Below are 26,924 nucleotides of genomic sequence, written 5' to 3'. Positions count from 1 at the left end.
GACGTCACCAGCAGACGTCTTCCCCTGCTCCTCCGTTGTCCCTGTCCCAGGCCCCGCTGTCACCTGGCTCCGTGACTCCTCGCCCAGTCCGTGTCCCCATCCTGAGCCCGGACACTGAGACCCGATGGGGCACCTTCACCCAGTCTGCTGATCGCCTGCCGGAGGAGGATTCTGGGTAACAGGAAGATCCGGTTCAGCGGCGCTCACCTGCCTTCCTAGGCTGAGCTGACTCTGGACAATGGCGCATCCTGTGTGAATAGCCCCGTGCGCTGGTAAGTGTGGAGAGATCGTGGAGGGACCCGAGTCTCTGCATTGTACCCAACCAGGCCCTCTGTATGCTGAACAATGGCTGGAATGGACTACATGTCCCATGATGCTAAGCCAGCCTCTTGCTGGCCATAGTGTGACACCAATTCGGCCTCTGTGCTCCCAACATGCCTTTAATAGCATTGCTGCTCTGAATTACAACTCTCATCATGCTCAGCCTGACAGCTCCCCCTCCCCTCTCTTCAATCCCTAATATTGGTTTGGCTGAGGATTGTGGGTCTTGCAGTTTATGCAACCTTAAATAACACAGTGCCCATATGGAGAAGGGTTTAGTAACTCCCCTAAGTCATAAGTGGTTCATCAAACATTTATTATTTTTTGTCATTTATATAGCGCCAACTGTTTCCACAGCGCTTTACAATATTATTATAAAAGGGGTAAATTTAACACTAAATGAATTATTTAGAAAAATATATTACTGGAACAATAGGTTCAATGAGGACCCTGCTCAAACAAGCTTAACTTATTTCCTTTGCATCCGTACAAGAGAGTGGCAGTGGTGTAAAGTATATTAAATATATAGCCTTTTACAATTGTATTTAAAATGCAACGAGACATACTCACATTTACATTGTTTTCACTTGAAAGTCAGTGCTTTATTTAAAGGGACACTATAGTCACCTGAACAACTTTAGCTTAATGAAGCAGTTTTGGTGTATAGAACATGCCCCTGCAGCCTCACTGCTCAATCCTCTGCCATTTAAGAGTTAAATCCCTTTGTTTATGAACCCTAGTCACACCTCCCTGCATGTGACTTGCACAGCCTTCCATAAACACTTCCTGTAAAGAGAGTCCTATTTAGGCTTTCTTTATTGCAAGTTCTGTTTAATTAAGATTTTCCTATCCCCTGCTATGTTAATAGCTTGCTAGACCCTACAAGAGCCTCCTGTATGTGATTAAAGTTCAATTTAGAGATTGAGATACAATTATTTAAGGTAAATTACATCTGTTTGAAAGTGAAACCAGTTTTTTTTTTCATGCAGGCTCTGTCAATCATAGCCAAGGGAGGTATGGCTAGGGATGTATAAACAGAAACAAAGTGATTTAACTTCTAAATGGCAGTGAAATTGCAGGGGAATGATCAATACACTAAAACTGCTTTATTGAGCTAAAGTAATTTAGGTGACTATAGTGTTCCTTTAATAGTAGATTAATTATGCCATCCCTTGTGCATGTTAACAATTGGCTTTTAACAAGAAGTTTCTCCTTATTAAACGCCATAGCAATAAACATAGAAGTATGGTACATTTCTTATGTAATTGTATTTGTCTGTTTTGTTCTTGCTAGTATTGATGGTCTTTTACTATTAAAAAATATTTCACTCCATTACAAAGCAGGGATGTCTTTTTTTTTTTTCTGAAATAAACACAACATTCCGTGTTCAGATTTTTACCGTGACCCCAAAACAAGACAGAATGCCATACAGTTCTCATCATTGATTCCATGTCCTTGAATGCTTATGAGGTGTGTGTGTGTGTGGGGGGTTAGGCAGGATTGGACCGTCGAAAAGCAGTTCACTCCCACTGTCAGTCTTTCTGACCTCAGGGTGGACAGACCTCTGATCTTAAGTAAATGTGCTGTCGTGTAAATCACTTTTCTGTGCATTGGGTTTACATGATATCTTAATTATTTATAAAGTGTACCAAAAATGGCCTTTCTTAGGCTAGTTGGACCTCAATATCAAGGTATGCGCACTTAAAGAGCAAACGCAGGAAGCCACAATACCAATAATTTCTATTAACCTGTGGAAAAGCTGCCACTATTTTCTCTTGCAAGAACAATACCATAACATCTGAAGAATGATCTATTAGTGTTGGGGAAACCGTTTTACCCCCTTCCCATAGTGTAACCGTATTTGGTAATCAGTCCTTCTTTTACTGTATTATGTCTACCAGTGAGGGCATTGCTTTTCTGATGCTCTCACAATAAAGATAACTGTAGACGAGGTTCCAAATTTTTGTCCCCCATTGCTAAGTGCTTCTTCATTTGACTTGAGAGCATATTAGGTGACAGGGTAATTATTCCTAGTATGCATGCAGTTGAGCTTGCTATAAGCTTTCCAAGATTCAGATCCGAGTTGTAGTCCTCATGTAACACATTTACTATTCTCATCTTTTGAAAACCTTTATGATTGCAAAGGATTGGTTGAAACTGGTCTTGAAGGTGTTAACCAGTTATGTGGCAGGTGGAACAATCTTTTATTGTTTGACACAAAATGTAGTATTTTGACTTCCGAAAGGACGGTAAACTTTTATGGAAGACATATTTCGGTTTATGGAGACTCAAAAGATGAATATCTCAGCTCTTGCTGAACTACAATTCTCAAGATTAACAAATTATTGGGCTTCAGAATACTTGATCCTGTTTCCTTATTTGCCACAGACATCACTTTCTTTACAATAAACATATATTTAGTTACCGATTCATCATCCATCTCACTCCTTTTAATAAACTTTTAATTCTGATCATTTCAGTGACCATAGAAAACTGGACTTTTATGACACTGGAGAGCTGTGAATGAAGCTGGCGGGGTATACAGTTCTTGGGTAAATAATTTTTCAATTGTATTTACACTTAACGGAACACATTTAAGGCTACATTTGTTAGTAGATTGTGTAGAAAATACTGGTTAATGTTTCCACTTTGCAGACTCTCTTCAATGTTACAGCAGTAAAAACAAGTTGTTGATCAGCTGTCAATCACTGCCAAAAGTCTGGGTGTAACACTGAACATGTGCGAGTGACAACCAAAACATGCAAAATTTTTTAGACGTGTGCAGTAGTGCTACAATTGCTTGAATGCTGGTGCAACTATACATGGTAACACCTGAGAATTTCTAGTTGCCTTCAGTAATGACAGAAGTAGGTGTCATATGACTGGTATCGTCTTGCCAAGCAGAAAGCAGAAACTGTATAATTCAATTAAAAACAATTCTAGATTAAATTATTGTTCCTTGCTTTTCACATAAATAATAAAAAAAAACATCAGAGTAAGGTTCTGGTGTGAGAAGTTAATATCATGGTTTTTGAACAGGTTTCTTTTTATATTTGTCTGTTCGAAATAAAACAAGTTACGGTAACTTATTATCTTTTAGGCACGTTTCTCCCCCCTGGCGTTATTTATTTTTTAATAGTGAAGTTTTATTCGCCTCCTTACCATTGATAACTCCATCTGCTGAGCTTCTTTGCTACAGCTGCTTCATGTCTTTCATGTGTATCGTTGGTATGCCTGGGCAAACTAGCAATTTGTTATTGTCTTATGTTCATGGCTCTTAATTTAGTGATTTATATTTTATCAACATTCTAATCCCACTGCTATATCATTATTGGGGATTGCCGAATGTCATCTGGAGACCTGGGAGTGAACTACCCATGTAAAATGTGATGGTTGTTCATTGCCTAATTCTCTTCAGTGAAAGACAAACAAGTCAGTGTGTAATGCATGATGTCTAAAAGTTACTGTGTGATTATTAATGTTATACAAGCTTTATTACTTAAATGGGACATGAAACCGTGATGGGAACAATAATACATTTTATTTATTTTCTTCATTAGTTAACAGACCTCAAGATGGCCATTACACAGTTTCGACTCTTCAAAATTTGCACTTGTTTCGCGTCTGTGCTTTCCTTCTTCAAGAGACTAATATGCAGGTATCACCACTGACAGTTCATAAATACATAATAAGGATGTGAATACAGCTACCCTGTGATTGAGGGGAAATCAATTCTGCACACAGAAGTATAATTTCTCCTTTCTCAAAGTGCACTGGTCATGCAAAAATGGCACAGTGGAACTTTTTAGGTAAAATTTAGTTTCAAATTGTGACCATTGACATGGGTTTCAACCCACTAAGTATTATCCCACTTGTTTTAAGTGTTATTAGATCATCTATATTGCATGGCTGGAGCTAGCACATTGATAGAGGAAGAGTTAAACTTCAGCTGTAAGTATACCCATTGGCAGTTTTTGGTAGACTAGTGTGTCGATTCAATTTAATTATAACTGTCTCCCACAATTTTGTGTTGCTTACTTTCTCGCTTTTAAAGGACCACTAAAGTCACACAGACCACTTCATCTCATAGAATTTGTTTGGGTGCAGTTAACCTGTCATTTTAACAATGCAATGTAAAATATTGCAGTTTAGTAGAAATTGCATTGCTTACATTGGAGGGTTAAATACACCTCTAGTGGTTGTCTTTCTGATAGAAAATAGAGGAGCTTATTCCTCCAGAAAAGAGTGAAACTCGGTCCTAGAATCAAATGCTGCTGAAAACAGCATTTGATTGGAGGAGTACGACATTTGGTTGCACAAGCCTAGCTCCGATCCATTGCTTCTTTATGCAAAGCAATGGATTGGAGTAGATGCGGGCCATATCACCTTGGATGCTGATATCACTGATGGAGGGGATGGTGGCTGCAGTGGCCCTAGAAACTAGTTGAGTAAACTTTATTTAACTTCAGTTTTACTGAGCAAAGTAGGGTGGGCAGTGATTACAAAGCTATAAGGGCACCTATTTTTCCAAAATAACAATTGGCAACAGGTTCCCTTTAAGATTTGAAGTGGCTTCAAAGTATTTAGCAGAACTTCTCCTCCCCATTTTTGTTGTTGCATTAGTTGTGAATTAATATGTACAAATATTCTAGGTGCCAAACCAAGGTGAACCATTTTGATTTCACATTTATGTAAAGAAAATCTAAAATGACAATTGATGTATATGTATTTTTTTTTGTCACTTGATTATCAATTTGATAATGAAACATGCTCTTTAAAAGTTCAGAGTCAGACGTATTGTTTTGTAGAGTGAAAAAGAAAAACAAAACAAAAACAGCTGTATTTGCCAGAGATATAGAAAACATGATTTGACCGTGTTATTTACTAAAGAGAATTTCCCGGAATTTAAAGGGAATTTCAAAATCAACTTCATCATATTATTTTTTTTCCTGTTCATATTTTCCTTTAGTGTGATCGCCTAACTCTTCTTCTTTTTTTTTTTTTTTTTTTTTCTTCCCTGTAGGTCTGGACGAGGCAGGAAGCTAAGCGGAGATCAGATAACTTTGCCAACTGCTGTGGATTACTCCTCTGTGCCTAAACAGGTTGGTGCATGGTATTTTGTATAGCATTATGCTTAATTGTAAAGTAGTTTAGCATTGTGCAGCATAACCCATGCTCGTACATTTAGCCATGTAAATGAACACTTTGTTCTTCTTATGTTGACACATGTTGATTAATGAGTATGGTATTGTGTTTTGGGAATATAATTTTTTTTAATTTTATTTAACCTCCTTGATGTACCCTGTACTTTATCGCTAATACAATTTTAAATGCCCTTAAAACTGAGGTAGCCAAGACCTACCTGGCTGTTGCTCTAATTCTTACAAATTAGGCTTTCTGGCAATATCTCCCCCAAAGCTGCTTGAGTGACTAATCCAATGTGGCATCGCTATTTTGATCATGTATTAAAAATTTTGCAAGGGGGAGGAAGCTTGACTGGAAGTGAATGGGACAGGAAGCCTTGGGGCAGAGCCTCTGGCACATTAGTGATATACAGCTAAGTATAACACAGCGAACCGTACAAACAGCGCCCCATACAATGGGTATCACCTTCTACAATTGCCTGCATGTGTTCCAGGGGACAGGAAAAAAAAAACAAAGCAAGCACACATGAGCCTCCGAGTGTCTGCTTCGATTCCGATACCATAAACCTAAGATGGCGGTTGCGCAAACCTCAACAGTATCTAGTCCTGCGTGTAGTGACGTTACCACTATTTGCCAGCAAGTACCTCTCACAGGGGCATTTATTCAGAGGCTGTTAGAAAAACTGCAAGCACTCAGTTTTCTCATGAATCCCGGCATCTGACATGGGATTTCCTGTATAGCGATCTTTGCAAGTAATTTTGATGATTTAGTTGGAAATCAATATTTGATTGTTTTAGGAGATCATCAGTTCCTGAGGCACAGATACATGTACTGGAATAAAAATGAAGTCCAAACGGTACTCCTGAACAGTTTGCAGTACCCAGACATCTAAAAACATCCAGCCATTCCCCCCACACTGTGTTGGGAGAAAAAAGGGGTTAGCATACTCGCCAAAAGGTCTCTTCCAGGGATCACGTGTTCCTCGTGAAGCCCAAGATCGTCCATGAGATGGGAACAATGAAGTGGGTTTGTGTTTTGGGGCAGATGATAGAGTAGGAAAGGAGCCTCTGCTTTGTCTTTGTGTCATGGGCATCATAGCTGGACACACGGCTCCTTGCTATTCCATCCCCTTAAAAAACCTTTGGTGAGAGCACCCATTTCATGGAGCTTTGTGCCTTGTCCAAGGCCGGAAGTCTGCCCAAATATTTCATGAAAGATTTGCCGAACAGTAAGACTTAAGCTTCTGCCCCAGGCTCATTGCTTGCCCAGCGGCCAACATGCAGACTGCGTTAGAGCCAGCCTTTTGCCACCTCAAAGTTAAACTAAAATGTGCCTGTCAATCAGCTCTTTGTTCACAGGACCTAGAGTGTCTAGTAATTTATCTTGGCAATTCTTCGGAATTGCCTACACCATCTGCAGAAAGAGGATAGCATAAGTCATCAAAGTCAAATATAGGAGATACCTTTTTGATACAAAAGATCGCCACCTGCTTCCATAATTGGCATGGCTGAACCCGAAGCTGGTTTTCCATTGGGTGTGGGAAATTGCTTTCCCTCTGAATTGGAAACTTGGTGCCCGTAGGAGTCCAAACATGGCCCCTCAGATAAATTGTCCTCACTCAAGTACGAATTGGACAAATCACGTTTCTAGGATCTGGCTTATTTTTTCATTTGCGCAGTGGGTGCGCATTAACTATGATTCTTCTTGTCAATTAGGAGAGGATTTTTCTTGTCAGGCATTCGTGAGGTAAGGTGTTTCAGTTTAGCTTGTGCCTTGCTGCCCAAAGATTCAGGTTTCAGGGCATTTTAAGTAGAAGTGTGGGGAGCTTGCAGGGGTCACATGCTGTGCTTGCATAAATGCTGGATCAGTCAAGTATGTAATTGAGGAGAACATCACCCCCATGGCTGAAGAGAGGGATCTCTTAATAGATTTAGCCATCGCATTGTCCAACAGTGCCTCGATTTCCTCTGGGACCGTATCATCACAGTAATCCTGTAACCTAAAAACCTTACAGAACCATGTTGAAGTGCGCTCAGGTAGTGTAGGAGCCGTCAACTGCCAGTGTATACCGAATCCGAGATGTAGGGAGGAGGTGGCGGCGTGCAGTTTCCATTCGATTATTGAGTGTAGTCCCAGGACAGAGAAAATTCACAACCGTGTGAACACTGAAATGAACAACAACATAAAACTATTCCTCATAACATATGATAGCAAAAATAGTCAGAAAAACAGAAGAACACTAGTTGTAATAACTAGTCGGAGGGAGCTGCAAATAAAGAGGAGGTGCTAGATGACGTCACACCAAAACCATTCTCAGTTGTGATTGGTTATAATGTTTATATGCAGTTTTGTGTTTATTTGCAAATTATTTCCTTTTTTCCCTTCAGATTAGAGGCAGTGCTTATACCACAGGGGATATCCAATCTGGAGGGAAAAAACAGGCAGGCAAATCTCCAAACATTTAAACCCTCCCCTAATTACCTCCTTTCCCATAAGTAGCAGCTCCTCCTGATCATACCCAGTTCTTTGCCTGCCTCCGGCAGGGGAGGTTAGACAGGAGGTTCTCCAGGAAGCAGGTGAGAAGGGCTGAGGCTCTGGGGGCACTGCTTCCTTCATGTCCGGGTAAGTAGCCTTTAACACGCCGGACGGCGTGGTCCCTCAAGTTTTATGTTGCCGTCTAATGCCGTGCCAGGTGCCGGTCTGACGAAGGACGCAGGCGTGCGTCGGCTGGGAAGTCCTGCGGTGGAACGCACACACAGGTTGCGTTGCGTTCCACTAGGGAGTCGCGGAGCGCTATGCGCATGCGCAATGCGAACCTTGATTCAGGCGCCAAATTTGAACTGGGCGTTCTCTTTGGTTTCAGGACTTATATGAGCATTTACCAGCAGCAACCTCTGTTTGCCAGGAGCTCTCAGATCGGTTGTAAAGAGTGTTATCTCACCTGCCCTCCAACACACTCTCAGGCCATTTAAGGTAAGACTGATTAAGTTTTTAATTAAATGGGTCCTAGCCTGAATCGATAAGGAGAAAAATTTGATTGTTTTCCCTTTTTTGTTTTCTCTTTTCAGTATGTCTAATCCGGAAAATTTGGATAAAGTTGCTGAAAAGGGTAAATGTTCATCTAAAGCCAAGCATTTAATCTGCTCTGTGTGTAGCCAACCTATGCCAGATGGTTATAAAAAGAAACTTTGCTCAGTGTGTTCTAAAGAAGCTTCAGAGGAAGCAAAAAGAACAGAAATGTCTACTTTCCTCAGCTGGTTGCAACAGAGTATGCAGCAAACATTTGTGGATATGCAGTCGGCTGCATTACAGTCAGTCCAGGCCTCGGTTGCCCAAGATTCGCAAGTTGTAAAACATGCTAAGAAAAGACTGAGATCTTGGGAAGCTTCTGATACTAGTTCAGTAACTAGTGGTTCTGAGTATGAGGAAATTTCAGGTGGTGATTCTTCAGATGAGGAGTTTGCCTTCCCAGATGAAGCAATTGGGAAATTGATTAAAGAAGTGCAGTGCATTTTTGGAATTGAGGAAACAGGGAAAAAGTCCAAAGTGTTTCCTTTTCTCCCACAGATTAAGGAATTGATTTTAAAAGAGTGGAAATTCCCTAGTCACAAGCCGTTTCTGTCTAGACATTTTAAAACTCTTTTTTCCTTAGCATCGGAACAAGACTGCAAGCTGGATACGGTCCCTGTAGTGGACGTTCCTATTGCTCAAATCTCTAAGAAAACTACTTTACCGATTGGAGACACAAGCGGGCTCAAGGATGTCATGGACAAACGCATTGACTCCTCCTTAAAAAAGTTGTTCATATCTTCTGCAGCCCAAGCTAAAGCTTTGATTACGGGGTCATCTGTTGCCAAGGCCCAAAGACTTTGGTTGGAAGAACTAGAAAAAGTTTATACGGGAGAAACTAAGGAAGACCCGGTAAAGCTATTAAAGAATATCAGGATGGCATCTGATTTTTTGGTAGATGCGTCTGCAGAAAGCCTAAAAATTTCGGCCTAGAGTATAGGTACTTCAACAGTCGCCAGAAGAGCGCTTTGGCTCAAAAATTGGTCAGCAGATACAGCATCTAAGAATTCACTGTGTGACCTATCCTTTGAACCAGGAAGACTTTTTGGTTCAAAACTGGATGAATTGTTAAAACAGATGAAGGAAGGAAGGAAAGCTTTACCAGAATCATTTAAGAAGCAGTTTAGAAGACGTAAAGCGGAGTCGCTTCCCTCATTTAGAAGTTCCTTTCGTAGAAACTATTTCAGGGGTCAGCATAAAAAAGCCTTTGATTATAGGAAGAAGGAAAGATTTTCTGACAGAAGAAATAAAAAGTTATGACGCCAGGCCTGTGGGTGGAAGGCTGAGTCACTTCCTAGAGCACTGGAAAGGAACAACATCAGATCGCTGGGTTCTCACAGTGATAACACACGGATACGCTCTAGAATTATCACAAGCCCCAATGGAAATGTTTCTATGTTCCGAGGTTCATTCTCTAGAGATGGAACTCTCTCTGATGCGAGAAGTATCGACTCTATTACTGAAAAGAGTGGTGGAAGAAGTTCCTCTCAAGGAAAGTTTTCGGGGCACCTATTCAAGACTTTTCTTGGTTCCAAAGCCAGATGGTTCGTTCAGACCCATTTTAGATCTAAAAGCCGTAAACAGGTGGATTATCAAAAAGAAGTTCCTCATGGAAACAATAAAGTCCGCTACTCTGCTTATTCATCCAAAAAGTTGGTTTGCGTCCCTGGATTTAAAAGATGCCTATCTTCATGTGCCCATAGCAGAATCCAGCAAAAGTCTTCTAAGGTTCGCTGTGTGCTGCCGATCAGTAATCAAACATTACCAGTTCAGAGCATTACCTTTCGGCCTGTCATCAGCACCCAGGGTATTCACAAAGCTGCTAGTAGTCGTTTCAGCTTTTCTAAGAGGTATGGGCATCTCTGTCATTCCGTATTTGGACGACTGGCTGTTGATTGCAGAGTCCCAAGGTCAACTACAGCTAGACCTGGGGACAGCGATAGAATCGCTAGAAAAGCATGGCTGGCTAATAAATTTCAACAAATCGGAACTAGTGCCAGTTCAAAGGATCCAGTTCCTGGGTCTGATTTTGGATTCTATCGCAATGAAGATATTCCTGCCAGAAGAGAAGAAACTAAAAATCAAGCGATTAATTCGGAATCTCAGAAGAAAAATTGTGTTTTCAATCAGAGAAGCCATGGGCTTACTGGGTCTGTTTACAGCCTCAATCCCGGCAGTCGGTTGGGCAAAATCCAGAATGAGACCTCTACAAAGAAACATTCTGCAAGTCTGGAATCGACAGGAACTCGGCCTGGATGGGCTTATGAGGTTCAACAAGCTAACTTTGAGAAGTCTGCAGTGGTGGACATCTTCTCGATTCCTGCACGAGGGTCTGTCATTCCGGATGAAGTCCTTCACTATAATTACGACAGACGCCTCTGCCCTGGGCTGGGGGGCCCATCTGGGAGACATCAAGAAGCAGGGGTCCTGGCAAGAGAAGGATATGAAAAATTCCTCGAACTTCAGGGAATTAAAGGCCGTGTGGATGGCACTCTTGGCATTTCAGATGCTTATCAAAGATCGACATATTCAAATCCGCTCAGACAATCGAACGACAGTGGCATATTTGAACAGACAGGGAGGTACGAGATCAACAAAGTTAGAAAGCCTTTGTTCAATGATCATGCTGTGGTCAGAAGTGCACCTGATGTCAATTTCAGCAGTTCACATTTCAGGGAAATTCAATGTGGTGGCAGATGCCCTGAGCAGGCATCATTTGAAACAAGCAGATTGGTCCCTGTCATGCAGAACTTTCAAGTTCATCACAGACCGCTTCGGTGTTCCGGAGATAGATCTGATGGCTTCCAGAATGAACAGGAAGACGGGACGTTTTGCATCCCTAAATCCAACAGACAGGCCGGATATCATAGATGCCCTGTCAGTTCCATGGAAGTTCAACCTGGCTTATGCCTTTCCGCCAGTAGTGCTTATTCCCAGAATACTTCAAAAAGTAAGACTGGAAAGTGTACGTATTATCCTTATCCTTCCATGGTGGCCAAGAAGAAGTTGGTTCTCGGTTCTCCTGAATTTTCCAGGGGCCACATTTTGGAAGCTCCCACTTTCAAGAGAAATACTAGAGGACGCCATGGTGCCTCTGCCGACCCTTCGAAGATTCCATTTGACGGCCTGGTTTCTGAACGCCAGATTCTAGAGAGCAACGGTCTGGATACTGAAGTGATAAAGATCCTGTTGGCAACTAACAAGGAATCTACTTCAAAGATCTACGCTAGAATTTGGAAGATATTCTGTCAGTGGTGTTGTAGATTTAAAGTCAACCCTGTTTCCGCATCCATCCAGAAGATTCTAAGTTTCCTTCAGATGGGATTTGCTAAAGGTCTTAAACCTGCTTTATTGAAATTGCAGGTTTCTGCTATCAGTTTCTTCTCCCTCAGATGCTTGGCCTCTAATATTCTGATTTCGAGGTTCTTCAGAGCTCTAACTCGTTTGGTGCCCTATGTTAGGGAAACCTATCCTCCCTGGGATCTTAACTTGGTTCTTTCAGCGCTTTGTGAGCCGCCCTTTGAACCATTGGAGGAAGCTTCCCTGAAGATTATTTCGTTAAAAACTGTCTTTTTGGTGGCTATTACATCAGCTAAAAGAATTTGTGAGATTCAAGCTCTTCGGGCGAATTTTCCTTTTTTAGTTTTCCATCAGGACAAGGTGGTTCTAAAGCTCGATCCTTCTTTTATACCTAAAGTTTTTTCGGTTTCGAACGTCAACCAGGAAGTGGTCTTACCGACTTTTTGTCAGAATCCATCTAATGCCTTGGAAAGCAAATTTCACTGCCTAGACGTAAAGAGATGTCTTTTACAATACCTAAAATCTACGGAATCCTTCAGGAAGGATAATAGTCTTTTTGTCCTATTCAGAGGCACTAGGAAAGGCATGAAGGTTTCGAAGAGTTCTCTGGCTAGATGGCTGAAGGATTGTATTCTGTTGGCTTATTCCAAGAATGGCATGGAACATCCAGGCCCTATAAAGGCCCACTCTACTAGAGCGGTTTCGACGTCTTGGGCTCTCCGAGCAGCTGCATCTCCCTCTCAGATTTGTTCGGCTGCTACTTGGTCCTCTCTCCATACTTTCTCAAGACACTACAAGTTGGACATACTGGCCTCGGAGGATGCTGCTTTTGGGCGCAAGGTGCTTCAAGCTGTAGTGAAATGAACCCGCCCTCAGGATCTGCTTTATTATATCCCTGTGGTATAAGCACTGCCTCTAATCTGAAGGGAAAAACATAAATTTTACTTACCGTAAATTTCTTTTTCCTGAAGATTAGAGGCAGTGCTACATTCCCGCCCCTTTTTTCTAATAAACTCAGTAATTTTGCAGCTATTTGGCTTATGTATTTTCTGGGTATGATCAGGAGGAGCTGCTACTTATGGGAAAGGAGGTAATTAGGGGAGGGTTTAAATGTTTGGAGATTTGCCTGCCTGTTTTTTCCCTCCAGATTGGATATCCCCTGTGGTATAAGCACTGCCTCTAATCTTCAGGAAAAAGAAATTTACGGTAAGTAAAATTTATGTTTTTTTTTGTGCTGCTGAGAGAAATAAAAGAAAGCAAAAACATAATAGGAGCCTCTGTATCTTTAAAGGACCTCTATAGGCACCCAGACCTCTTTGGCTCAATGAAGTGGTCTGGGTTCCAGGTGCCCCTAGTTTTAACCCTGCAGCTGAAAACATATAAGCCACTATAGGCCGCTTCCGCGATTCTCAATGCTGAAATCGCATTGAACTCACGCTGGACGTCCATAGGAAAGCATTGAGTAATGCTTTCCTATGGGTGTTTCTGGCCGCGCATGCGCTTTGGAGTGGACGTCGGCAGGGGGAGGAGAGGTCACCAGCGCCGAGGGAGCCCGGCGCTGTATTAAGATAAGTGGCTGAAGGGGTTTTAACCCTTAAACCCAGCGGGAGGGGGGCTCCAAGGGAGTGGGGGGACCTAATAACCCTATAGTGCCAGGAAAACAAGTTCTGGCACTATAGTGCTTCTTTAACTAAATCCGGTGTGTGGCTAAGGCTGTTGTTAAGAAACCAAAAGAGAATGCAAGATGATTCAAGATAATTGTGAAAACAGACAACAGTTTAAATAGCTTGACCTTCAGTGGGTCCCCGCTCAGTTCTCAAGCTGGTTTTAGCTTATCTTGTCATAACAGAGAGAACCTTAATTATTTGCATACCAGACTAATGCTACCTAAAATGGAGATCCAGAAGCGAAATGCAGGCTGCCTCCCTCAACACGATGGATGCAATGGTACAAGATGAGGTACTATCAGCTTAAGAAATGAGCAGGGACCCACCGAAGTGCAAGCTATTTAAGTGTTGTCTATGCTCACTATTCTCCCTAAAGTAAAAGGATAATCCTGATGTAGACCCTCTATGCCTAGAGGGTATCAACAACATCTCACTGACCAGGCTCCCCAAAGCTAAAACAATTGGATGTCTTGTACAGAGGTGCCAGCCTTCATTTTGGATCTGAATCACTATTTTTGGTGGGATCAGTCGGATATTCAAATGGTTAGACTCTCTGTGTAATTGCACAAGATGAACTGAAATCAACTTGAGAACTGAGCAGGAACCCACCGATGGGCAAGTTATTTGAGTTGTTGGCTGTTTTTAGTATTTTCTCTTGTGCTCTATTTTGGATATTGTTAAGGAGAACTTTTAATGTGTTATGGTAATTAATGATCATCCGTTGTAACTTGGCAAAATTATCTTTTGTTTTCCTTAAGGTGGAGGAATGGAGCTCATGGGACGAAGAGGCCCCAACAAGTATAAAGATTGAAGGGGGTAATGGTACCTTGAATTCTGCTGAAGATGAGACTGATTTCTTTAAGGATATGACTCCAACAATAAGGAAAACACAAAAAGTGAGTTTCATTCTCCTTAATTTAAATAGCTTGAACAAGGAACTATCTATTTTTTATAAATGTTATATGTCTAATGTTCAATTCAAATACTGATCTATTTAAAACGTGTTTTATTTCTGATTTAAAAGGGATGCATTCAATCACGATGTCATAAAATACATGCACCTATGCACACATCAAACGAGAAACATTAACAACATACTGGTGGTGCAACACCCGAGGCAATCAAAAATTGTTTACAGTAAATACATAAAGAAAACAGTGATGCATCACACCAAAATAGAGTACATCAAGCACTATCAAGTACATGTTTTTGATTATTTACACATTGACAAAGGTTTTAACATTACTGTATGTAGTAAAAACTATAAAATACAAACAGAAAGAAAGGAGCATGTGTTTCAATCAGTGTTAATTAAAAACAATGTCGCCTGTGGCAGAGCTCCCTGTACCCTGCCTGGGTACCTCTGCCAAGCACTGCTTCCTAGCTGGAACAGGGGAAAAAACCTCAGCGCTTCTGCCCCAGTCACCCTGGCTTGACTGGGGTCCTCCTGGAGCCTCTCCGTCCTGGAACCGGATAGGGAACTAGCTCTATTCACTGCCAGGTACTGGACGACACACAGTCCTGGGAGCTGTAGTCCTTTACAAGGACTTTCCCTGCTGAATCCTCCATGAGCTGGAACAAGGTGCTGAGCAGTGAATAGCCCCTTCCCCTCACAGTAACTTGACGACACATAGTTCTGGGAGTACAGCTGAACTGTTTGACCCCTTAAAGACCAAACTTCTGGAATAAAAGGGAACCATGACATGTCACACATGTCATGTGTCCTTAAGGGGTTAATGGGACATGGTAGAGCCAATTTATCCACAGACCCCCAGCATGGGGTCTGCATACAATTGCACAAAACATTCACCAATAGGAATACAAAACAGGTCACAGAGACACAAAGAACTACAAAGCAACAAAGTGATTCCTTACACTAGTTACCACCATTCCCTGTGCCAACAGACCATGACAAGTAAAGGTTATCTTGGTTGTGGCCCCTGTCCCTTCAAAGCAATCTCTGGTTACATCAACACACCCCTTTGCTGTAGTAGATAGACTTGCTGGCTTCCACAGCAGGAGGTCGATTCACAGTGCAGCATTAACACACAGAATACATTTCACACCTAACTATAGTTTATAGAGCTGCTGTCCTGTACCCCCCCCCCCTTTTGTTGACCCACAGCTGAATATACAGACACACATACTGCTCTATGTAGAATACAGGTACACAATACAGCGATATCTAGATACATGGGAAAACAGTCACAAACTTGTGGCTTGCACCAAACAAATCCGGCCATCCATCACATATCTCTCCCATAGAAATAGACAGGCCTTTAAGTCTGTTGGACCCCCCTTAGTCCACAGTCCAAGTCCTTGGGGGTCCAGTGTGCCTGGACAAGTGGGTGCAAGGCAGTCTCTGGTCTCTTCGTGTGTGTGTGTGGGCAAAACGGCAGCCATTCTCCCCTCCCAACTCCCCTCTGCCAGGGCAGAATCAGTCCAAGGGAAAACACAAGAGGGTACACAAACAATACATTGTTAAATAGCCCTGATCTGAGCGCCCAAGTTCTCCAGATAGCACTCAGATCCATGCAGTGTAGTTAGGTCCTCTATCCGGCTAAATATATAATAACTCCCAAACGGTGTCCCAGTCCTGGAACATTGTTGATTGGCAGGAGGCGGCTTCTACACTCATCCAGGAGTCCATGGCAAAGGTACGTGGGAAGGAGCGTTTGTCACATCGCCGTTGAATGCTTATGGGCTCTGAATGATTGATAAAGATTGGATAGCCTTTAAAGGGAATAAATGCGAAATGAAGAGATAACTAAAATGTATGAGGTCCACCGTTTCTTCTGTTCGTAACTCATACGAGAGTGTAGTGGGTAAAATAGAAAGAAATGAGAATAGATTCAGAAAAGGAATAGAGTTGATTTGAAGAGCATTACAATAATCGGTGAATGGGTTGTGAGTGGAATCCAAGAAGAGAATTTGATGTTGGCAAGGAGGGGTGAGTCTAGGGATCCATGTGTGGTGCATTGACGACACATAGTTCTGGGAGTACAGCTGAACTGTTTAACCCCTTAAAGACCAAACTTCTGGAAGGTGCATTTTGCGGGCCTGTCCCCAAAGCGGGAGAGCTGTAAGCAGTTCCCACCCCCCTTCCTGCTCCAGTCGTTCAAAACAATATTTGAATATTCTTTTGTGGGCTTGAAAGCTTTGTCACTTTTCTTTTTCTTTTTTTTTTTTCATAACCTAATGCCTAAATTTGAGGCATTAACCTCTTCACGTACGTCCGACAAAAAAAAACAGTCCTTAAGGGAATTTGAGCGCTGGAAGAGATTGTGATATTTTCCAGACGTTTTATGGGTATTGCACGATGCCTCAATGTCGAGGCATCGTACATTACCCACCCTCACTGTCGGGCACCCAAGGAGCTATCACTTCCAGGTTGCCCCACGTGGCGCCTGGCAGTGTAGAGCAGAGCATTGGAAGCCATTAGGCAAGCTTCCGATGCTCTGCCTGTACTGAGTACCTCGAGGGGTTGAGGCACTCAGTTAAAACTAAAAAAAATTAACTCTCCTCCCCCCCCATGTAGTTGCCAATCGCTGCTGTTCTCTCGTCAGCGATCAGTCTTCTTCTGAGGGGGGACTAGCCCAGACAGTCCCCCCTCTGCAAATCAGGACACCCAGGGGCCATGTGACAGCTTTAAATAGTGCTGCTGAAGAAAAAAAAGTATATATGTATGTATGTATATATAAATTTTATTATAAAAAAAAAACCGCTAACTTTGGCCACCGTTTGTGACTAAGTGGCTACTGCAAAAGACTGGAAATTCCACATTTTGAATACCCTGGGTTGTCTACATTTGAAAATGGTATGCCATGATGGGGTTATTTCACATTCCTGGGCTGCCATATGGTTTCAAAAGGCAGCACAGACCCAGCAAACCAATTTGGCAAACTGAATCGGGCAAGCCCTATATTGACCCTGTAACTTTCCAAAACACAATAAAACCTGTACATTTGGGGTATTGTTATACTCTGGGATAATTCGCTGAATACAAATTTGAGTGTTTAAAACAGTAAAACGTATCACGCCAATGAAATCACCATTAAAAGTTTTTGTGAAAAAAATTTATGCAAAAAACAAATATTAACGCTAACTTTGGCAAGCATTTGTGGCTAAGTGGATACTACAAAAGACTGGACATACCCCATTTTGAAAACCCTGGGTTGTCTACTTTTACAAATGGTATGCCATGATGGGGTTAATTTTCATTCCTGGGCTGCTATACCGTCTCAAAGGCAACATAGGCCCAGCACACCAATCTGTCAAATTTCAATGTGCAAACATGGAAAAGGGGAAAGCCCTACATTTAACCCCTGTACTTTTGCAAAAACCCATAAAACCTGAACATTAGGGGCACTTTTGTACTCGGGAGATGTTGCTGAACACTTATGTGTTACTGACAAAGAACACCCCAATAACAGGAACTGATAATCTATGCCTAAAAAATAACAAAAAAATGACTACCCAAAAGTTTGACATAGACTGGTGATATAATTAGTGCATGGAAATTGTTAAAATACCACCATTTGAAATACCCTAGGGTGTGTACTTTTCAAAAATATATGGTTTGTTGGTGGTAAATTACATTGGCCACCTTAAAAAATGTCCCAAATAGGACATGTGTGCATGATGACCAGCTGTTAAAAATTCCTAATTGGAAAACTAGAATGCGCACCCTCCAAATAAGGTCTTTTAGCCCCCAGAGATCCAGACACACCTATACATGGGTGGTATCACTGTACACAGGAGACGTTACTGAACACATATTGGGGTGTTCTTTGGCAGTAACTCTTAAAGTTCTCCGTACATGTATTCTTAAATTGCTATGTGTCAAAAAAATCACCAATAATTTTTTTGTTTTTTGTTTTTTACATTTGGCATAGATTGGTGGTAAAATGGTTGAATGAAAAGTCAAAATACCCCAAGTATAATAGCTTAGGTTGTCTTATTTAAAAAAAAAAAAAAACTATACATGTGAAAGGTTATTCAGGGATTACTGACAGATAGTGTTACAATGTAATTTGCGTTAATTTTGAATAAAAACGGTTTGGAAATGGCAAAGTGCTACTTGTACTTATTGCCCTCTAACTTTCCAAAAACAGCTAAGAACATGTTAACATTGGGCATTTCTAAACTCAGGACAAAATTTAGAAACTATTTAGCAGGGGTGTTTTTTGGCGGTTGTAGATGCGTAACAGATTTTGAGGGTCAAAGTTTGAAAAAGTGTTTTTTTGTTTTCTTTTGTCATCATATTTTATTTTTTTTATAGTAAATTATATGATATGATGAAAATAATGGTATCTTTAGAAAGACAATTTAATAGCGAGAAAAACTGTATATAATATGTGTTGGTCCAGTAAATGACTAAGAGGAAAATTACAGCTAAACACAAACACCGCAGAAATGGTAAGAAAATTAAAAAATAAAATATAAACTGTCTGGTCACTAAGGGGTTAAATAGCAGTTTGTTTTTATCTTTGACATCAAATTGTAGGCATTAAAAATTAGATTTTAATAAACAGATGCATGTACATTACAGGTAACTTCAAAGACCTGTTTATTGATTATTTTTTTTGTCTCTTAAATATGAACATGTTTTTGTTTTTCTTTGAATTTTGTGGGTTAGGTTTTCTTACATGTGTATGATTTTCCAAGTTGAACATCCAAGCACTGAAACAGGAAACTATTTGCTCTAAAAACATGTCCTGCTATTTACATTTAAACAATAAATTATGCTGGAAGGTCCTATGCAACAGTGTATTTGTCAGTATCTTATATGACCTGCATTAGTCTGGTTAGATTTGAGATATGTTGCTTCTGTTAGACCTTGTATATTGTCTGAATAAATTGTCAGGCCAAGTGAAATTGTATTACATATTTATTTTTCACTCTACGGCATTTTATTGAGCTTTATGTCTGTTTCCACCTCCCAGATCATTATAAAGAAGAGGGAGCCAATTAATTTTAGTGTTCCTGACGGCAATTTAGGAAATTTCTCCAGTAGACTGCTGCCATCACAAGATATCCCATTTGTACATCAGTCTGTGAGTATACTGCATTTATGTTTCAACATTTAACCTGCTGATTTGAGTTGAAACTGTTGTAAATTAGTGACATTTGCTATTTTGAAAGGGCTGTTCTAGCCTGTAGTATTCTATAGCCAGTAACAATAAAACGGATATGCCTTCAACTGCACTTGACCATCAGACTTTCATCCTTCGAAAGTTGGTACATTGAGTACTTTCTAGTTGGGTAATAACATATAGACCAAGGTGTATGTCAAAACATGATTCATTCTTTGCCTAACAGTTTGATATTATTATTCAGTAGTGTGACCCTAGTGATCAAACACCCCTCTTTAATATAGTTGCGCAGTTACATAGGCTGAAGAGAGACATGTGTCCATCAAGTTCAGCCTTTCTCACTGCTGTTGGCAAACAACCCAGTGTGAAGCATTTCCAATTTTGCAACAAATTATGAAAAAAATCATTTTTGACCCCAGAATGGGAGTCAGATTTATCCTTGGGTCAAGAAGCTATTACCCCACAATTTAAACATTATATCCTTGAATAAAACTACCGTATATACTCGAGTATAAGCCGAGTTTTTCAGCCCATTTTTTGGGCTGAAAAACCCCAACTCGGCTTATACTCGAGTCAAGGTCTGTATTATGGCAATTTGCATTGCCATAATACAGACTGGGGGAGAGGGGGGCTGGCAGAGCTGTACTTACCCGTCCTGCAGCTCCTGTCAGCTCTCTCCTCCTCCGCGCCGTCCGTTCAGCACCTCGGTCAGCTCCCAGTGTAAGTCTCGCGAGAGCCGCGGCTCTCGCGAGACTTACAGTGTGAGCTGATAGAAGGAGCTGCACGGACGGCGCAGAGGAGGAGAGAGCTGACAGGAGCTGCAGAACAGGTAAGTACAGCTCTGCCAGCCCCCCTCTCCCCCCCACTGGACCACCAGGGAAGGAGAGCCCCCCTCCCTGCCCTATATCAAGCAGGGAGGGAGGACGAAAAAAAATATATACAAATAAAATAAGAAATAATAATAATAAAAAAAAGGAGTATAAGGACCACTATGGGAGGGGGGGGTATAAGGACCACTATGGGAGGGAGGGGGGTATAAGGACCGCTATGGGAGGGAGGGGGGGGTATAAGGACCGCTATGGGAGGGAGGGGGGGGTATTAGGACCACTATGGGAGGGAGGGGGGGCATAAGGACCACTAGGGGAGGGAGGGGGGGCATAAGGACCACTATGGGAGGGAGGGGGGGGGGATAAGGACCACTATGGGAGGGAGGGGGGGGATAAGGACCACTATGGGAGGGAGGGGGGGGGATAAGGACCACTATGGGAGGGAGGGGGGTATAAGGACCACTATGGGAGGGAGGGGGGGATAAGGACCATTATGGGAGGGAGGGGGGGGATAAGGACCACTATTGGAGGGAGGGGGGTATAAGGACCACTATGGGAGGGAGGGGGGTATAAGGACCGCTATGGGAGGGAGGGGGGGTATAAGGACCGCTATGGGAGGGAGGGGGGGTATAAGGACCACTATGGGAGGGAGGGGGGGCATAAGGACCACTATGGGAGGGAGGGGGGTATAAGGACCACTATGGGAGGGAGGGGGGTATAAGGACCACTATGGGAGGGAGGGGGGGATAAGGACCACTATGGGAGGGAGGGGGGGATAAGGACCACTATTGGAGGGAGGGGGGTATAAGGACCACTATGGGAGGGAGGGGGGTATAAGGACCGCTATGGGAGGGAGGGGGGGTATAAGGACCACTATGGGAGGGAGGGGGGGGCATAAGGACCACTATGGGAGGGAGGGGGGGCATAAGGACCACTATGGGAGGGAGGGGGGATAAGGACCACTATGGGAGGGAGGGGGGTATAAGGACCACTATGGGAGGGAGGGGGGGGATAAGGACCACTATGGGAGGGAGGGGGGGATAAGGACCACTATGGGAGGGAGGGGGGTATAAGGACCACTATGGGAGGGAGGGGGGGGTATAAGGACCACTATGGGAGGGAGGGGGGGATAAGGACCACTATTGGAGGGAGGGGGGTATAAGGACCACTATGGGAGGGAGGGGGGGTATAAGGACCACTATGGGAGGGGGTGGGATAAGGACCACTATGGGAGGGAGGGGGGTATAAGGACCACTATGGGAGGGAGGGGGGGGGTATATGGACCACTATGGGGGGGGGTAAGGAACACTATGGGAGGGAGAAGGGGGATAAGGACCACTATGAGAGGATGGGGGTGGGATAAGGACCACTAGGGGAGGGGAGGGTAAGGACCACTAGGGGAGAGGTGAGTCAGGACCACTGGGGGGGGGGTGAAGGAACACGGGGGTGGGGAGGTAAGGACCACTGAGGGAGGAGGAGGGGAAGTCAGGACATATGGGGGGGGGAGGGGGCGGCAAAATTTTTTTGCCTACGGCGGCAAATATCCTTGCACCGGCCCTGCACACACTGCATTCACACACACACACACACACACTGCATTCATGCACACACACGCTGCACTCATACACACACGCTGCACTCATACACACACACATACGCACACACTGCATTCATTATACACACACTGTAAATAAATATTCAATTAATATATTTTTTTTAGGATCTAATTTTATTTAGAAATTTACCAGTAGCTGCTGCATTTCCCACCCTAGTCTTATACTCGAGTCAATACGTTTTCCCAGTTTTTTGGGATAAAATTAGGGGCCTCGGCTTATATTCGGGTCGGCTTATACTCGAGTATATACGGTACTTATTTAGGCATGGAATTCAACATCCTTATTGTTCTTACTGTAAAAAAACAACAACAACTTTCCTTTGCCTTATACTAAATCTCCTTTCTTCCAGTCTAAATGCGTGACCTCTTATCCTATACATAGTTCTATTTGTGAATAGATTACCAGACAATGGTTTGTATTGGCCCCGGATATATAAACTATTTATTCTTTATTACTTTCTTTAAGTCAAAACTGCACATTTAAAGATTGGAGATTGTTGGTAGCACTGCAATGGCCATTAGAGTGTAAGCTTGCCAGCTATGGTAAGGCGCAAACCTATTAACTACGTTCCATACGAACAATTCACTTTGCTGCTTTTATATACAAAGCAAAATTCCTTATGCGACAGACATGGAAATTTTTCTGAATCTCTACAAACCTACTAACCTTACATGGCACACATGGGGTGGATAGTAAATCTGTAACATGGCTGTTTAATACAAAAATAACAAAATGTATTAATCTTACAAACCGGAAAAGTCTTTAAAAAAACTGCTCATATAGAATCTGAAAGATGCTGTGATGTACGCCAATTCTTCTGAAATTACATTAGTAAGTACTTTATAATAAGAGGTTATCCATGCAGATAAATTCCAGCCTTTTATTCCACCCTCATTTGTGCGGTTTCCTACTATTCACCAAGTTAAACCAAATTTCATTTCTTGTACAAGCAGAAACTATATAGCATAAGCACGTAAAAGCAATATTTAGTTAGTAAAATTCCTTCATTTGATCACATCTGTGATTTCACTAACAATGTCAACAGTGGCCCAAGCACTCTGTAAAGACCTGTCAAAATATACCTGTATATTTCCCTCCCGAACTTAGCAAAATGAAGTACATGGTGAGAATTGTGTGCTATATGTTGTCTGTATTGCCACTATTGGGTCCCCTTGCTTAGAGATCCAAGTCTGTAAATATACCACTAGGGGGTGCTAAGGGGTGAAATATATCACTGCTTTCAGTGGAAAATACAGGAAAAAATATTGCTGCTGATTGTACAATTTTAGGCTGAATTGGGCGATTTGGAAACCTGGCAAGAAAACTCTAATGCTTGGGAGGAAGAGGAAGATGCTGCCTGGCAAGCAGAAGATGTGCTAAGGTAATGACCTGCTTGTTTTGTTACTGCAATCTTTGCTTTTTTTGTTATTTTACATCTATTCGGGAATTTTCTAATTGTGTTCCCATTGCTATCCCTGAACTAGGTTCCTCTTGTAATCTTTTAATAATCATTTTTGCACTTTGTTTATTTGCATGTTGCATGGATTGCTCTGTGGTTCATGACTCCTATCATAAATTCTCAAAGTAATTTGGGAATTGCAAAGGCAGCCATGGCAGAAAAGCATTTGAGTTATAGTGTCTAACTTTCCCATGTAAGATGTAAAATTGGTGTAATGCTTGGAAGTGTCAAGGTACATTTTCTCAAATAGTATAAGCATACAGGAAATATATAAAATAAACAAATTTAGATGGAACTCTTTTCAAAGATCTCCCTCACTGGCCCACAGGCATTGAAATGGGCAGTCGGCAGGTGATGGAGAGGACCCGGTGGAGCTCTAGCCTGCAGCTCTGTCGTGTTCCTCTCGCAAGGTCTGAATGTTGTTGTGGTTACCATGGCAACCCTCCGATCTGGCAAGTGTGAACTATAGCCGGAGGGAGCCACAGGCTAGAGTTCACTCCCCACTAGGACCACCAGGGCTTGCTGACAATGTCCCACCTCCCCAGGCAAAGGTAAGATGGAAGGGGGGATATAAACTATACATTTTTTCTAATTATAAAAAAAACACACAAAAAAACACATTCACTTTAATCTGACCCCACTGCATCCACACACACTGCACACCAATCACCCCTCCCCCCACACACAGACACACTGCAACCTACACACACACACACACACACACACACACTGAAACCTCCCTCCCACACACATACACACTTCACTTCTACACAAATTACATTCCAGACACACACTAGATTCTGTACACAACTCCGTATCTTCTACACACACTAGAATCCTTATGTAAACTCTGATTTCTCTACGCGCACACACACTAAATCTCCTATACACTCTCTGGGTCCTCCACACAAACTACTATAGGCAGACACTGCACCACCTACACACTTAAAGGAACACTATAGACACCTAAATTACTTTAGCTAAATAAAGCAGTTTTAGTGTATAGATCATTCCCCTGCAATTTCACTGCTCAATTCACTGTCATTTAGGAGTTAAATCACTTTGTTTCTGTTTATGCAGCCCTAGCCACACCTCCCCGGGCTATGATTGACAGAGCCTGCATGGAAAAAAAAACTGGTTTCAATTTCAAACAGATGTAATTTACCTTAAATAATTGTATCTCAATCTCTAAATTGAACTTTAATCACATATAGGAGGCTCTTGCAGGGTCTAGCAAGCTATTAACATAGCATGGGATAAGAACAGAACTTGCAATAAAGAAAGCCTAAATAGGGCTCTCTTTACAGGAAGTGTTTATGGAAGGCTGTGCAAGTCACATGCAGGGAGGTGTGACTAGGGTTCATAAACAAAGGGATTTGACTTCGAAATGGCAGAGGATTGAGCAGTGAGGCTGCAGGGGCATGTTCTATACACCAACACTGCTTCATTAAGCTAAAGTTGTTCTGGTGACTATAGTGTCCCTTTAATACATTCCTGACATGCTCACTCTAGATTCCCTGTTAGCAAACACACACTACTTTCCCTAAACACACTCACTTTACAACCCCTACACACACTACAGCACCTATGCATACTCGCTACATCCTGTATACAAACACTCACACTCTACAGCCACTAGCAACATACATTCCACCACAAGCACAACACAACTGACATTTACACAAAACACCACACTACAATTAAATCACCCTGCACACAATGGCACGCACCACGTGCACGCACACACAAGCCGGCTCCAAACACATGCACAATATGCTTTCCTGGCCCTTTTGTCCTCTGGTATCCCACTTATGGAGTCTCCAGAGACCAGTTTCAAGCAAACGCAGTGCAAGCACCTTAATAAATCTGCTTGCGCTGCGCAGAACAAATACAGGGTCTTTCTCATGCGAGAGCTCTTCAGCAAGGCTCTGCGCATGGGCTGCCCTGGAAGAGCATTGACCCAACATACTCAATTTGAGAGGGGGCATGCTTGTAATTGGTGATTACAAAACACCCCCTTCTATGGGCCAAATTTTTATTTTTTTGCATGGGAATAAATCACTCCAGCAGAATTCAAGCCTAAAATCGCAGGGTTAGCTACACAGTGCTCAGTATTTAATGTAGATACGGAACACTGACAAAATAACAAATCATCAAATGTGTGAATTATGGTTGTTTCCAGAACGCTTCTTTCTTGAAGCTAAGTTATGGAATAAAGATACAAAGTTCCTATATAGAAGTATATACAAGAGGACACTATTAAAGGGAAACTATAGTGCCAGGAAAAGAAAGTTGTTTTTGCTGGCACTATAGCTCCCCACTCCATCACGCTCCTCCCCTGAGTCTGACATCAGCCAGCGTGGGAGACTAATGTACATGCACGGCAATGGCTGCGCTTGCATTAGTATTTCTCCCGTAGGAACCTTATATATAATGCTTTCCTATGGGGTTTTGGGTGACGCTGGATGTCTCATGCATAGTGCTGGCTTGAGCTCTGCCTATTACTACAACCACTTCTAAAGGCAGAAGTGGTTATGGTGGTTTGAGTAACCCTTTAATGACCACTTTAATGCAGTATAGCTAACCTATAATTCACTTATTTACAGGCAGCAGAAAATAGCTGAAAGAGAAAAAAGGGCAGCAGAGCAGCAGCGGAAGAAAATGGAGAAAGAAATGCTACGGCAAGTGAAAAAAGAGCAGACCAAAATTGGTGTCAAATTATCCTAACAGACAATGTCTTGTGGCACACAGCTGAAATGCAGAATTCCTCAAACATTTCAACAGTTTCAGAAGTGACTCTTCGATTGCAGAAAAGGCAAACCTTCTTTACACATGACTGCTGGGACTTGTTTGACAGATGAGTCCCAGTATGTTTTTAAACCCTGGGATTTAACTCACAGCTCTTCTCCTCAGTGTAGCGCATGGAATTTTTTAAGGTGAAAAAGGGTGTAAATAATTCAGTGGTGGTATCTACTGCTCCATTAAGCTTTCTGAAAATATGTAATTAATAAAGACTTTTAAAGAAAATTGAGGCCTTTTTTTGTGTATTTATTATTTTTTGAGACGCTTTGAGAAGCGTGAATTAGACACCAGAATCGTGCTGGTTATCAAAATAAGCCTCTGACCTTTATTTTGTCAGTTGTGGTTTTATACATTAAAATGTAAGTGCTTACATGCAAATACTCATAGAACAGTAGTAGCAAGGGAGTGAAAGGGTGAAGGGTGTACAGATAAGACCTAGGGATGAACGTCATGTACAAATAACAGATAAGTTCCAAAATCAGGAACAGACTGATTTAGGAGAGACAGCTCAGGTGGGGGCTATCTGCTCCCGGAACAAGATATATATGGTCTTAAGTGTCGTTTTAAGCATTTCCGGAGTCCAAGTTAGCCAATTTTAATGTAGGCTATCTAAAATGACACCT

General features: G+C 42.1%; 1 protein-coding gene across 3 annotated transcripts; it reads left to right on the top strand.

Moving 5' to 3' along the window:
- Positions 1–26,526, top strand: EBAG9 (estrogen receptor binding site associated antigen 9). Of its 3 annotated transcripts, XM_063451127.1 has the most exons (8): positions 2–272; positions 2,802–2,873; positions 3,882–3,979; positions 5,345–5,423; positions 14,261–14,398; positions 19,448–19,558; positions 23,330–23,421; positions 26,106–26,526. In XM_063451127.1, the coding sequence occupies exons 3-8, from the start codon at positions 3,897–3,899 to the stop codon at positions 26,224–26,226; spliced, it is 624 nt and encodes a 207-aa protein (XP_063307197.1). In that variant the 5' UTR covers positions 2–272; positions 2,802–2,873; positions 3,882–3,896; the 3' UTR covers positions 26,227–26,526. The 3 variants fall into 3 exon arrangements, with proteins under 3 accessions (XP_063307198.1, XP_063307197.1, XP_063307199.1); XM_063451128.1 differs by lacking the exon at positions 2,802–2,873 and having other exon boundaries at positions 1–272; XM_063451129.1 differs by lacking the exons at positions 2–272; positions 2,802–2,873 and adding an exon at positions 3,662–3,753.
- Positions 26,527–26,924: the final 398 nt, after the last annotated feature.

This window comes from Pelobates fuscus, chromosome 4, assembly GCF_036172605.1.
Source record: "Pelobates fuscus isolate aPelFus1 chromosome 4, aPelFus1.pri, whole genome shotgun sequence".
Lineage (NCBI taxonomy): Eukaryota > Metazoa > Chordata > Amphibia > Anura > Pelobatidae > Pelobates > Pelobates fuscus.
The sequence above is the reverse complement of the archived record's forward strand: the minus strand, read 5'-3'. Positions and strand labels throughout refer to the sequence as shown.

What these genes read in the sequence shown, in the direction of transcription:
- EBAG9 (XM_063451128.1), top strand. Translation starts at nt 3,897, where the DNA reads ATGGCCATTACACAGTTTCGACTCTTCAAAATTTGCACTTGTTTCGCG. An exon ending in TCCCATTTGTACATCAGTCT is followed by an intron (nt 19,559 to 23,329) that starts GTGAGTATACTG and finishes GTACAATTTTAG; the next exon opens with GCTGAATTGGGCGATTTGGA. An exon ending in CAAGCAGAAGATGTGCTAAG is followed by an intron (nt 23,422 to 26,105) that starts GTAATGACCTGC and finishes ACTTATTTACAG; the next exon opens with GCAGCAGAAAATAGCTGAAA.